A 12,338-nucleotide genomic window follows, 5' to 3' on the forward strand; every position below is an offset into this window, starting at 1 on the left:
CTCTACAAAGGTCAAAAGGTGTGCAGAGGACGAGGGAACCAAGCACTGGGAGCAGGCAATGTAATAGTAGATATTTTAATCAGCCTGTAACTTTATAACACACCTATAGAGCTAGTTCACACATATTGGGCTGAATGGCCTCCATCTTGCTCAACTACTCTTTGAAAGCTAATGCCACGAGATGTTCACTTACATAAATTTCATCAAACTTGCCAAAGTCCATGGTTTTGAACCTGTCAATAGGTGGCCGGATGTATTCACAGTACGTACTGCTCTTTACCAGCTCCAGCTGCCGAACACAGGAGACGTAAGCCAGTCGAGACTGAATTTCTGCCATATCTGGCACCTGGAACGTATCAGACATTCAATGGTGCATTACATGAGATTTGTAAACACCATCATGTAAGACATGCACACCAGTGCCCATTCCCAAACTGAAGCTCCAATCTCTCCATGACATTTGCAGGAATACTTCCACTAGCGCTGAAATGCGTGTTGTATAATATGATGACAGCAAATAGGGAAGCATGACAGAGACAGTGTGTGAAAACAAGGGGAAATAGAAAGCAAGAGAGCATTAGTAAGTGCACAGAGGTAGGTAGGACTGCAATTTGAGCCATTAACATAGAAATGGCATTGTTCATTCATTCAAGACACACTTTCATTCTTTAATCAGTAATACAGAACACAGGCAGAAATTCTAGCATTGCAGTTCATTACTGCAGTTCTCAAACATCCCACTATTTCTCAAAATGCTTGGGACACCAATCTCCCACAGCTCCCTTGATACCCCAAGGCAGGGTCCCTCTCTACAACTTAGCGATCCAGTCTCTTCTTCCCCTATCCTTGCACATCAGGCAGGGGCGCCAACCCTTAGTGGATCACGATGAGAATTAACAGGACAAGAAACATTAGCAATGTTCTGTTTTTAATGATGAGGTTGCAAGGTCCTTCTCTCCTCTTCACCAAATCACCCGAGCAAAATAAACTAGTAACAAGATGCACTTAACAACGAGCGACATTTCGTTATTAACACATGGCTGGATGCCAGATCTGGTCATAATCCCTGATGCATGTGTTGTAGGTTTGGCAAACAGAGCCAGCTAACTGGGGTGGGAATGCACTGCACTTAGTACATGCTGCCAAGATGCCTATTAACCTCCCCATTCATTACTTATTACTCATACGTAGAAATATTATATCATGCCAGTGTTGGCGTGTGCTCCTGCAATCCAAAGCATGTTGTGTGACAGCATTCACACTCACACCTGCTCCACTGTAGCTCAGTTCTGTACGAGAAAGAATGTGCGCAAGGGAGAGCTTGGAGAGACACACAAAGACTCAGGCCAGAGTGAGATACATAGAGGTGTCAGAGTGATTGAGAGGATGCAAGAAAGGACAAATGAGAAGGCAATTCAGAAACATTTTGGGAACTGCCACAGATCTGAGCTCCAAAAGTAAAGTGAAAGCATGCAAAGGAATGCCAAGAAATAGCAAAGCTCGGAAAGTAAAGCCCCTGACATTCTATACCAACCTAGCACCAATATCAAGCTCTCAATATAGGTGTTAGCACTAAATGAGACAAATATCACCCGACTGTACTGTCACAACACAATGAAGCACTACACAAGGAACTATGGGAAAACTACAAATAAAAATGGTGAAATCTTAGTCCTGGTGATGTACTTCTATTGTTAGGCAGTGAGTGGGACTGTCACTTAATGATTTATTTCAGAGAGTTTAAAAGTAGGGAGATCTTGCTAAAAGTACACTAGTCAGACCAATGCTGGGAATAGCTTTGGTCCCTTTTCTTAGAAAAGACACATTGGAATTGGAGGTAGCTGATAAAAAGGTTCACTAGACTCATTCCGGGTATAGAGGGATTTTCTTATGAGGAGAGGTCAGTTACTCATTGGAGTTGGGAAGAATAACAGGAGGCTTTGCAGAAATACACAAGATTCTCAGGCAATTTTACAGGGTAGGTAAGGGGAGCTTGTTTCTCTTCATGGGAGAGTCTAGGACCAGAGGGCAGAATCTCAGAATAGGGGGTAACCTATTAAAGACAGAGCTGAGGAGGAATTTCTTCTGAGAGGGGAGTGAATCAGTGGAATTCTTGACCACAGCGGGCTGTTGAAACTGAGTCATTCAATATATTCAAGGCTAAAGTAGTTTTTTTTAATCATTAAGGGAATAGGAGATGTAGGGAAAAGGTGGGAAAGTGGAGCTAAATATTATCAGATCAGCCATAATCTCATTGAACGGCAAAGCAGATTCAATGGACTTCTGCTCTTATGGACAGATGTATATACAGTGTAGTTTAGTTTAGTGACTGTGTGGATATGACTCCAGCTATTTAATGGAGCTGGGACAGCACTGGTGGTGGCAGGGGGAGTGGAATTGCTCTCCGAAGGGCCCTCAGAATGCATGTTTAATTGCTTCCCTGAGTTAGGAGCTGCGGGACAGCCAGAAGAAACTAAATCACTTTCCAGATTCCTTCTCACTGTGGCAGCTAGCCCCATCCCCAACTCCTTTACAAAAAGTACACCATGTAATCGACTGAAAGACAGACTTTTCTGCCAAGTTTCCTACTTTAACTTTCTCTGCCCACGGATTGAGGCGTTTCCAAAGCAGCCACCATCCCGAAAGGCTGTCTCCATAGTTACTCAGCTCAGCTTCATCCCTGCTGCCCACATCAATGGCAATCACTGTTTTGGCGCCCATATTTCTTGCGATGTCAGCTGTAACAAAAGCAATTCATTTAACACTCATACTGAACAGGACATGAATCATGCACACTGTGCAATAGGCTGGCTTTCCCCTTCGACTGAAGCTCTCTGCAATCTACCCTTGGAAACACACTGTTGCCATTTTAGAATGTAGAGAATCACAGGCCTGTTTTTATATCACGTTCTCAACACAAGGCTCCACTCTCATTACATTGTCAACACACAAGTTACATTGCAATGCACTTACCGTAATCCATTTTAAACAAGGTGACAAATGAAAAATCAAAGGAGAAACTTTATTGGTGTAAATAACAAACAAAAATTATGTTAATACACAAATTTAAAATCTCTCTCTTTGCATAAACCAAAATTGAATAATGAATTCCAGATGGAGTAATAGACACTTTGGATACTAGTACAAGGTAGTAAGCTTATCCTGCACCATGAGAACGTAACTGGAGAGTTACCTGTTATCTTACCCCAGTATAAATATAAGGCACATGAGGAGTTAGGAGTAGGCCATGTGCTACCTCTGTTCACTTCTGTATTGGCACAGACACGCAAGAGACTAAAAACCTGCAACTAACTATCAAATAAACGAGGAGGGTACTTGTGTAGAAGTACACAAAATGTAAGCAATGTGGCCACTGGAAAGAAACATGACTGGTCTACAGTAATGCAATCACAGCTAAGTAACATGGTCACTGCAGGGTAATGTGGCTATTGTATGGCATTCTGACCAGGGATTTAGATACACAGTGATGGTAACATTGATAAAAGTGATGCAGGAAATCTGTAATTACAGGTCTGGTTGGTGTATAAAGGATGACTAGGGATAGCAATCTGGTAAGTGGATATATTAGGCATCCTATAATAACATGGCCAGATGTAAACAAATTGGTCAGCATACAGCAACATAAATGGTATGCAATCTGGCACACACAATGGTTGAGACCAATGCATATTATCCGCACACAGGGAACCGTAAAGTTGACAGCATCTAGGCAATGTGACAGTGCTGAACATTGTAATAATCATGCAGACAGTGTACAACATATGCAGTCAAAAACATTTTAAAGGGAAGAAAATGTTGACTTTGGCTCTGACCAATTGGTACGTTAAATTTGGTTGCTGTTGCACAAGAGACACTAGCAGGCCAGAGCTTGGGATAATGGGAGTACTACATGGGAACATTCATATTGTTCTGAAACCTGAAACATATTACTGACTTCACCCTTTACCAATATAAACATCTATAATGATTTATCATTTTTCAATCCAGTAATATATGGATTTCTTTATTCTATTTCACAGCTGTCATTCCTCCATCTATGGTCATCATTATATAAATTCACTTTGAATCAAATTTCCAATGTATTTGGATTTACCTTTGAAAGAGAGTGCATGGAGAGAGTTGCACATTGCAGAGATGGTTAGGACTGCTATCATTCACATGTGTTACCGATTCCCCTCCTGCTGCTGACTGACCCAAGAGCAACACTACCAGATTCCAGCTCACCGTTACAGGTCAGCGTGTGGCTCTGAGCGACTGAAGGAGGGGGATAAATGAAGTGATGCATTTGGAGGATCTATTTTAGTCCCATTTGGGAAAAGGAAATGGTCTTTTTCCATTAACATAGCCAGGGAATGTACAGTGCTGAGATGGAACCTCCCCCCATCAGACATTTGGTGCTTTCGGCATTTTGCATTTATATAAAGCTTCCAACACAATACCTGCCAAGGTGCTCTACAGGACCATTCTAAAGCAATGGCTTTAAACAAAGGTGATAACAATACATTGTTAAAGGTAGATTGTAAGCACCATTTCAAAGAACAAGTGTGAAATGGAGAGTTTCAGGGAGAGAATTCCAGAGTTTAGGTCCCAGGCAGTTGAATGTGACCATTAATGGGGGAATGATTCAATATGGTGATGCCTAGGAGACCAGGGTTAGAGGAGCACAGATATCTTTGAGGGTTGTGTAGCTGGTGGAGATTTTAGGGAGAGGAAGAGACAGGACCATGGAGGGATTTGAAAACAGGAATTACATTTTAAGAACAAGGGGTTGCTCAACAATGGCTCAATGTGCGTTGGTAAGTCAGGACTGAAAGGGAGCTGGATGTGGTGCAAGTGAAGACAGGAGCAGCAGAGTTTTGTATAACCTCAAGTTCACAAAAGGATAGGGTGGTCGACCAAGATTGCATGAGAATTGTCAAGTCTGGAAAGGCATGAAGGTTCCTGCTGATAGCAGGTGGGGAGATAAAAGACAGAATGAAGATGCAAACAGAGAGGAAATCAGAAGGAAAACTTGTAAACTGAGAGACTGCCAGGGAAGAAATAGAGTCAGTGGATAGGGAGCATCGCTCGTCATCCGGGTTTGAAGGGAATGGTTTTGGTCTTTCCAATACTTCATGAGGAAATTTCTGCTCATCTGCACTGGATTATTAATCAAGAGGTCTGATAACTTAAATAGAGTGGAGGAATTGAGAGAGGTGACAGTAAGGTCACGGTGGCCCAGTGGTTAGCACTGCTGCCTCACAGTGCCAGAGTCCGGGGTTCAATTCCCGCCTCAGGCAACTGACTGTGTGGAGTTTGCACGTTCTCCCCGTGTCTGCGTGGGTTTCCTCCGGGTGCTCCGGTTTCCTCCCACAGTCCAAAGATGTGCAGGTCAGGTGAATTGGCCATACTAAATTGCCCATAGTGTTAGGTTAGGGGTATGTGTGGGTTGCGCTTCGGTGGGTCGGTGTGGACTTGTTGGGCCGAAGGGCCTGTTTCCACACTGTAATGTAATCTAATTTAAGGTAGAGCTGGTTGATGACAGCAGGTGCGCGAAAACTGAGTTGTGTGTTTTGGATGATGCTTAAGGGTCAGGGGTCAATCCTTCATGAGCACCAGATGTAGTAGTCCAGGATCAGAAAGAAAAGCCATGATAAGTGATTCTATGGCTATAATCTGACATGGAACTCGGAAAGTATAAGGCCTGACTGGAAGGACAATTGTACAGAAGCACTGGAGAGGGAACCATATCAAATGTTGCAGAGAAAGCAAGAAGAATGGAAAGGAAAAAGCTTATTTTTACCACACTCAGACAGGAAATCATATGTGACTTTGAGAAGAGTTCTCTGTTCTGTGATGGAAACCTGACTGAAGGAGATTAGCAATGGCAGGTCAGGCAGCATCCGAGGAGCAAGGGGCTGATATTTCGGGTAAGAGATTTCTTTAGGACTGGAAAGGGGGAAGGGGGCTGAGGGATAAAAGGAGGGGAAGTGTGGGGCAGGGCGAGGAGAAAGATAGGTAGGATGGCAACAGGTGGGTGAAGGTAATGGTGATAGATCGGTGAGAAGGGTGGAGCAGGTAGGTGGGAAGGAAGATGGACAGGCATGTCAGGTCAAGGTGGCGATGCTGAGTTGGAGGGTTGGATCTGGGATGGGGTGAGGGCAAGGGAGGTATGGGAACTGGTGACTTTGATGTTCATACCGTGTAGTTGTCGGGTCCCAAGACAGAAGATGAGGTGTTCCTGCTCCAGTTTGTGGGTGGCCTTGTGGAGGAGGCTCAGGATAGACACATCCTCACGGGAGTGGGAGAGGGTGTTGAAATGGTTGGCCACAGGAAGGTGAGGTTTTTCGGTTTTCCCTGAACTGTTCTGCAAGTTTGTGCTCGGTCTCGCCGATGCAGAGGAGACCACAATCGAGAGCACTGGATGCAATGAATGAGGTCGGAGGATGCACAAGGAAATCTTTGTTGGATTTGGAATGACCCTTTGGGGCCTTGGACAAAAGTGAGGAGGGATGTGTGGCTGCAGGTTTTACACCTATTATGGCAGCAAGGGAAGGTGCCAGCTGTGGAGGGTGGGTTGGTGAGGAGTGTGAACCTAATGAGGGAGTCGCAGAGGGAGCAGTGACTACGGAATACAGAGATGTGTGGGAAGGGAAATATATTCCTGGTGGTGGGGTCTGACCGGAGATGGCAAAAGTGGCAGAGGATGATGCACTGGAGGGGTTTGAAGTGCAGGAAATGGAGGAGATATGATTGAGGGCACTGTTTGTCATAGGGGAGGGGAGCATTATGGCCCATGAAGTAGAGTAGATTTGTGCATCCTGTGAGCAGATATGGTGGAGATGGAGGAACTGGGAGGAAGGGAACACGAGGGGTGGGTGGGAGGAGGTCTAGTCAAGGGAGTTGTGGGAGTTGGTGGATTTGCATTGGATGTCAGTGTCGAGTCAGTTTCCGGAGACTGAGAGGTCCAGGAAGGGGAGGGAGGTGCTGGAGACGGACCAGGTGAATGAGGTCGGGGTGGAAGGTGTTTATGTGGTGGATGAACTGTTCAACCTCCTCATGGGAGCACAAGGCAGTACCAATACAGTAGCGGAGGAAAGGTTGGGGGAGGATGCTGGTGTAGCTGTGGAAGATGGACTGTTCCATGTAGGGGCAGGCATAGCAGGGACCCAGGAGGGTATCCATAGCCACCCGCCTGGTGTGAAGGAAGTGGGAGGATTCAAAGGAGAAGTTGTTAAGGGTGAGGACTAGTTCCACTAATCGAGAGTGTTGGTGGAGGGGAACTGATTAGGTTGGTGGGAGAGGAAGAAATGGAGGGCTTTTAGGCTTTCTTCACGTGGGATACAATGTAGAGGGACCGGATGTCTGTGGTGAAGGTGAGGTTTTGGGGGCCAGGGAATCGAAAGTCATGGAGGAGGTGGGGGGCATGGATGGTGTCTCAAACCGGACTGAAGAATTCAAACATGGAATTTCAAGAGGGTTGGGAAAGGATTTGGGAGCTCAAAATGTCTGGAAGGACTTCAAAGAAAAAGGGCTGTTGGAGATGAATCAGTAGTTTGCAAGGATTTAAGGATGAAAGGTCTTGCTTTGCAGAAGACTGGCATTAATAGCAGATTTAAAGGCGAGAGGGACAACACAGAAAATCGTTTACAACCTCAGATCACATAGGGACCCAAAAGGGAGGTTGGGTGATCAGCAAGCCAAAAGAACTGTGAATGTTTCTGAGGAAGGGTCACTTGACCAGAAACATTAACTCTGATTTGTCTGCAGATGCTGCCAGACCTGCTTTTCCAGCCAAGTCTGTTTTCCTTTGTGTTAGGTGATCAGCAGGTTAATGGCAATAAAGTCCAGGGAAGAGATGGGTCTGATGTACAACGCTAGGCAAGGAGAGCGCATGAGGTGCTCTCAGAGAGAAGTTTGATCAGGATAATTGAGCAGAACTTCAGAGAGCTAGTGGACATGGAGAAAGAAAGAAAGGAAGCAGCTGGGGCAGTTGATCCAATGATCTTACACTTAGTGATAAATAAATCCATGCGCTTCTCACGCACATACCTGGTGAAGATGCAGAAGCTCTTTAAGACAATTGTCTGCAAAGGAGAAAAGAAACTGGGAATTGGGGTTATTTTTGTATCGTTGGACTCTTGGACAATGGTGGAATATCAGCATCTTTAACAGCGAAGAACTGGACTAAGATATGGTCTTGTCCTGCCCCAGTCAGATGGCAATGAATGATTAAACCTGTCATGTCAGTTCATGTCTGTGTCTCTTGGACTTAATGAAAATGGACTTGAGGATTCTACTGGGAATGGGATGGGGGCAGTGGGAAGCTACTGAGGGGGAATGGCCAGGGTGAGAATAACAGCATTATTTAGGGCTACAACAAAGGCAGAGGTGTGAGTAGTTGAACAAATAGGGGCGGCACGGTGGCACAGTGGTTAGCACTGCTGCCTCACAGCGCCAGAGACCCGGGTTCAATTCCCGCCTCAGGCGACTGACTGTGTGGAGTTTGCATGTTCTCCCCATGTCTGCGTGGGTTTCCTCCAGGTGCTCCGGTTTCCTCCCACAGTCCAAAGATGTGCAGGGTCAGGTGAATTGGCCATACTAAATTGCCCGTAGTGTTAGGTATGGGGTAAATGTAGGGGTATGGGTGGGTCGGTGTGGACTTGTTGGGCCGAAGGGCATGTGCCCGAAACGTCGAATCTTCTGTTCCCTAGATGCTGCCTGACCTGCTGTGCTGTTCCAGCAATAAAGTTTCAGCTTTGATCTCCAGCGTCTGCAGACCTCACTTTCTCCTGAATGGTAGATAGCACAGCCAGGACAGGCAGCTTCACTTAGCTAGTTGTCAAGGACATGATCTTGTTGCAGCCAATCACATTAATGGCAAGGGTCTTGTTCATGAGTAAATAGATATACCAGAGGAAGGATAGGAGCTGATCCACATGTTATATCCACAGGCTCAGTAGGGAGGGGGTGTTTTTGAAAGATTTTCTCTCGCAGGATGCAGGCATCACTGGCAAGGCCAGTATACGCTTCCCCAAATACCCCTGAACTGGGAAAGCATTTAAGAAGCACCAACACTGCTGTCGGCCTAGAATCACAATGTGGGCCAGACCAGGTGAGGACAGCAGATTTCCTTTGAGAAACCAGAAGATGGAAGTTACAATCAATAATAGTTTCCTGGGCACCATTACTGAGACGAGTATTCAATTCCAGGTTGGTCAACTGAGTTTAAATTCCACCAAATGCCAGAACTTGTGTCTCCATGGGATTAGTCTCATCCTCTGGATTACAGTCCTGTGACATTACCGCTATGGTATCATCTCCCCTTAAATGTCAATAGAACGGAACAGACCAGAAAGGGGAGTGGGGGAGATGCTCTAAGAAAAACTGTGGAAAGCTGGAAATGGGAGTAATGGGTTTGGGTCTAGAGCAGCATCTAAAGTTTACACACAAATGGACTGGGAAATCCCAAGTTACATAACATATGGTAATTAAGGATAAAATCCTGATCACAAATATAATGAACAGGAGACAATAATTGCCATCATTAATCAGGTCTGCCTGCACGTTTCCCCACCCTCCCCCCGTTCTCCATCTCTGAATGTGCACCTCAGTGAGCTGTCATGAGCAGAATGCAGTTCATAACAAATACCAGACCCCAGTCTGTAATGAGACTTGTCAAGGTTTCACCAACACAATCCATATTAATCCACGTTAGCACTGAACATCGAAGGCATCAATTTTGCAGAACTTATTCTAATAATTGTTCGCTATCACCGACTCTTTAAATAAAGATGCCTCCGTTATTGCTGACCAGGCAATGGAGTGAGAGGATAAATGAGCCTGGTTGGCATGGTGGCTCAGTGGTTAGCACTGCTGCCTCACAGCACTAGGGTCCCAGGTTCAATGCCAGCCTTGGGTGACTGTCTGTGCACATTCTCTCCGTATCTGTTTGGGTTTCCTCCGGGTGCTCCAGTTTCCTCCCACAGTCCAAAGATGTGCTAGTCAGGTGAATTGGCCATGACAAATTGCCCGTAGTGTTAGGTGCATTAGTCAGAGGGAAATGGGTCTGCGTGGGTTACTCTTCGGAGGGTCGGTGTGGACTTGTTGGGCCGAAGGGCCTGTTTCCACAGTGTAGGGGAATCTAATCTAACCTAGTTTACCCTGAACCTGCTGCTGGAGTGAATGGGGTGGACTGTGCCATCCTATTTTAGCAAAAGGCTGATTCTCTCCCATTGGATTGTGACTAAATGTCTCCTGCTTGCATCGGCATCTGGGTTAGAGCTGGGAAGGCTGCAAAGTGATTCCGATTTTTGACAGACTGAAATAAGGATGGTTCATCACCAACTGTGAGCAGGCACTCTTCTACGTGGGGCTGCACCAATTTATACAAAGAACTTTTTAAATTGGGGAATACAGAAGCCTTCATGTACTTTGCTTAGGAGAAGCTTATTTACGTCTCACCTTTCCCCTCTGCTATCCTAATGTCACATACTTGCCTGGCAGGTTGTTGATGTATCCTCCATCCATGAGCAAATGTCCGTCCTTTGGATCACAGAGTGGTGGCAGGTAGCCCGAGAGGGACATGCTAGCTCGCACATACCGCCACAGCGAGCCTAACCACACGAGGAACAGATGCAGTCAGAGGCCTAGAAGAGCACAGGTGTGCGTGACCCGCCACCCCTTCCCACTTCCTCAGTGCACACGCCTCTGTTTGGTGCAGAGGGAGTGGAGAAGGGGAGGTCACAGCATTCAACTCACAGGCCTAGGGAATCTGCACAGCACCACAAAACCCACAGCACTAACTCTGCTGCAAACCCACATTCCGGGGTGGCAGGCTGTTGGGGGAGTCATTCTGAACAACTCGCCTGATAATTGCTTCTTTTTATTTTAGGATAACCAGCTGAACTGCCATAAATGAGCCACTCTCCTGATTAATAATGCTCAGTTACAGTGGAATCCACTTGCCTGCAATTTCTACCAGTGTTTGCTGATCATCTCATCACCTTGTGTGCTCTGCTCAAAGACAAGTTCTTGCCTCTTAGTAATCTTTCCATCTTTCCTTATCTTCTCCCAATCAATCCTTCAACTGGCAAGCCATCCCAGTATTGATATTCTCTTCTTTCCTCTTCAAAATCTTTCCTCCGGAAAGTTGTAAACGGAAACAGAATTGAACACAATATATTCTGTCCAGGCTCTACCATTTCCTCATGATGTTCAACAATTTCCTTTGTACGTGCACTGCCCACACCACCCAAACACATTATTTTTGTCAGTCCAGCAGATCTACATTACAGAGTTATTTCAAGACGGCCTTCCTTCTCTCCGTGCCTTGAAGCTATACAAAGCAACATTCCAAATCAAGCTCTTTAAAAACTGCTTTATTAAACTTTGTGTTTAGCAACCATTGCCTCATAAAAAATGTACTTCTGTGCATTCAAACAGAACTTCTTTTAAAAAAAAATCCCTTAGCCCTGCAGCTTCCCCCCAGTCCTGCAGCTTCACCCCAACCTGCAGCTTCCCCCCCAGCCCTGCAGCTTCCCCCCAGCCCTGCAGCTTCCCCCCAGCCCTGCAGCTTCCCCCCAGCCCTGCAGCTTCCCCCCAGCCCTGCAGCTTCCCCCCAGCCCTGCAGCTTCCCCCCAGCCCTGCAGCTTCCCCCCAGCCCGGCAGCTTCCCCCCAGCCCTGCAGCTTCCCCCCAGCCCTGCAGCTTCCCCCCAGCCCTGCAGCTTCCCCCCAACCTGCAGCTTCCCCCCAACCTGCAGCTTCCCCCCAACCTGCAGCTTCCCCCCAGCCCTGCAGCTTCCCCCCAGCCCTGCAGCTTCCCCCCAACCTGCAGCTTCCCCCCAACCTGCAGCTTCCCCCCAACCTGCAGCTTCCCCCAACCTGCAGCTTCCCCCCAGCCCTGCAGCTTCCCCCCAGCCCTGCAGCTTCCCCCCAGCCCTGCAGCTTCCCCCCAGCCCTGCAGCTTCCCCCCAGCCCTGCAGCTTCCCCCCAGCCCGGCAGCTTCCCCTAGCCCTTCAGCTTCCCCTAGCCCTTCAGTAATGAAGGTTCTCAATTCTGGTCTTGATCGTCTCTCCCAGTATTGACAGTCATGCCTACAACTCTGGAATTCCCTCCCTAATCTCTCCACACCTCTTCTCTCCTTCCCTGGTGCGATGTTTGATATCTAATACTTTAGAACAAACATTAAACCACCTAACCAAAAAGAGAGCGAGATTGACAGCAGGGACAATGAAACATCATTCAATCGAAGTTGTATCAGAGAGAACAGGAAGCCTACGGTTCCCCTTTAATTGCCATCTCTGTGTCCATACCATTTGTGTGCTGTGCTACACTT

The 12,338-nt window shown here is 46.6% G+C and overlaps 1 protein-coding gene across 1 annotated transcript in view; it reads right to left on the reverse strand.

Moving 5' to 3' along the window:
• pnpla6 (patatin-like phospholipase domain containing 6) overlaps nt 1–12,338 on the reverse strand; it is a 157,838-nt gene that overhangs the window by 24,261 nt on the left and 121,239 nt on the right. Inside the window, exons 26-28 of the mRNA XM_087983348.1 lie at nt 10,500–10,616; nt 2,590–2,738; nt 194–346 (exon numbers count right to left, since the gene is read on the reverse strand). Of these exons, the coding sequence (XP_087839474.1) occupies nt 194–346; nt 2,590–2,738; nt 10,500–10,616 (419 nt within the window). The remainder of the gene's footprint in view (nt 1–193; nt 347–2,589; nt 2,739–10,499; nt 10,617–12,338) is intronic.

This window comes from Chiloscyllium plagiosum, unplaced genomic scaffold (assembly GCF_037043375.1).
Source record: "Chiloscyllium plagiosum isolate Xiang-an unplaced genomic scaffold, Cpla_swu_hap1 HiC_scaffold_45, whole genome shotgun sequence".
In the NCBI taxonomy this organism is placed as follows: Eukaryota; Metazoa; Chordata; class Chondrichthyes; order Orectolobiformes; family Hemiscylliidae; genus Chiloscyllium; species Chiloscyllium plagiosum.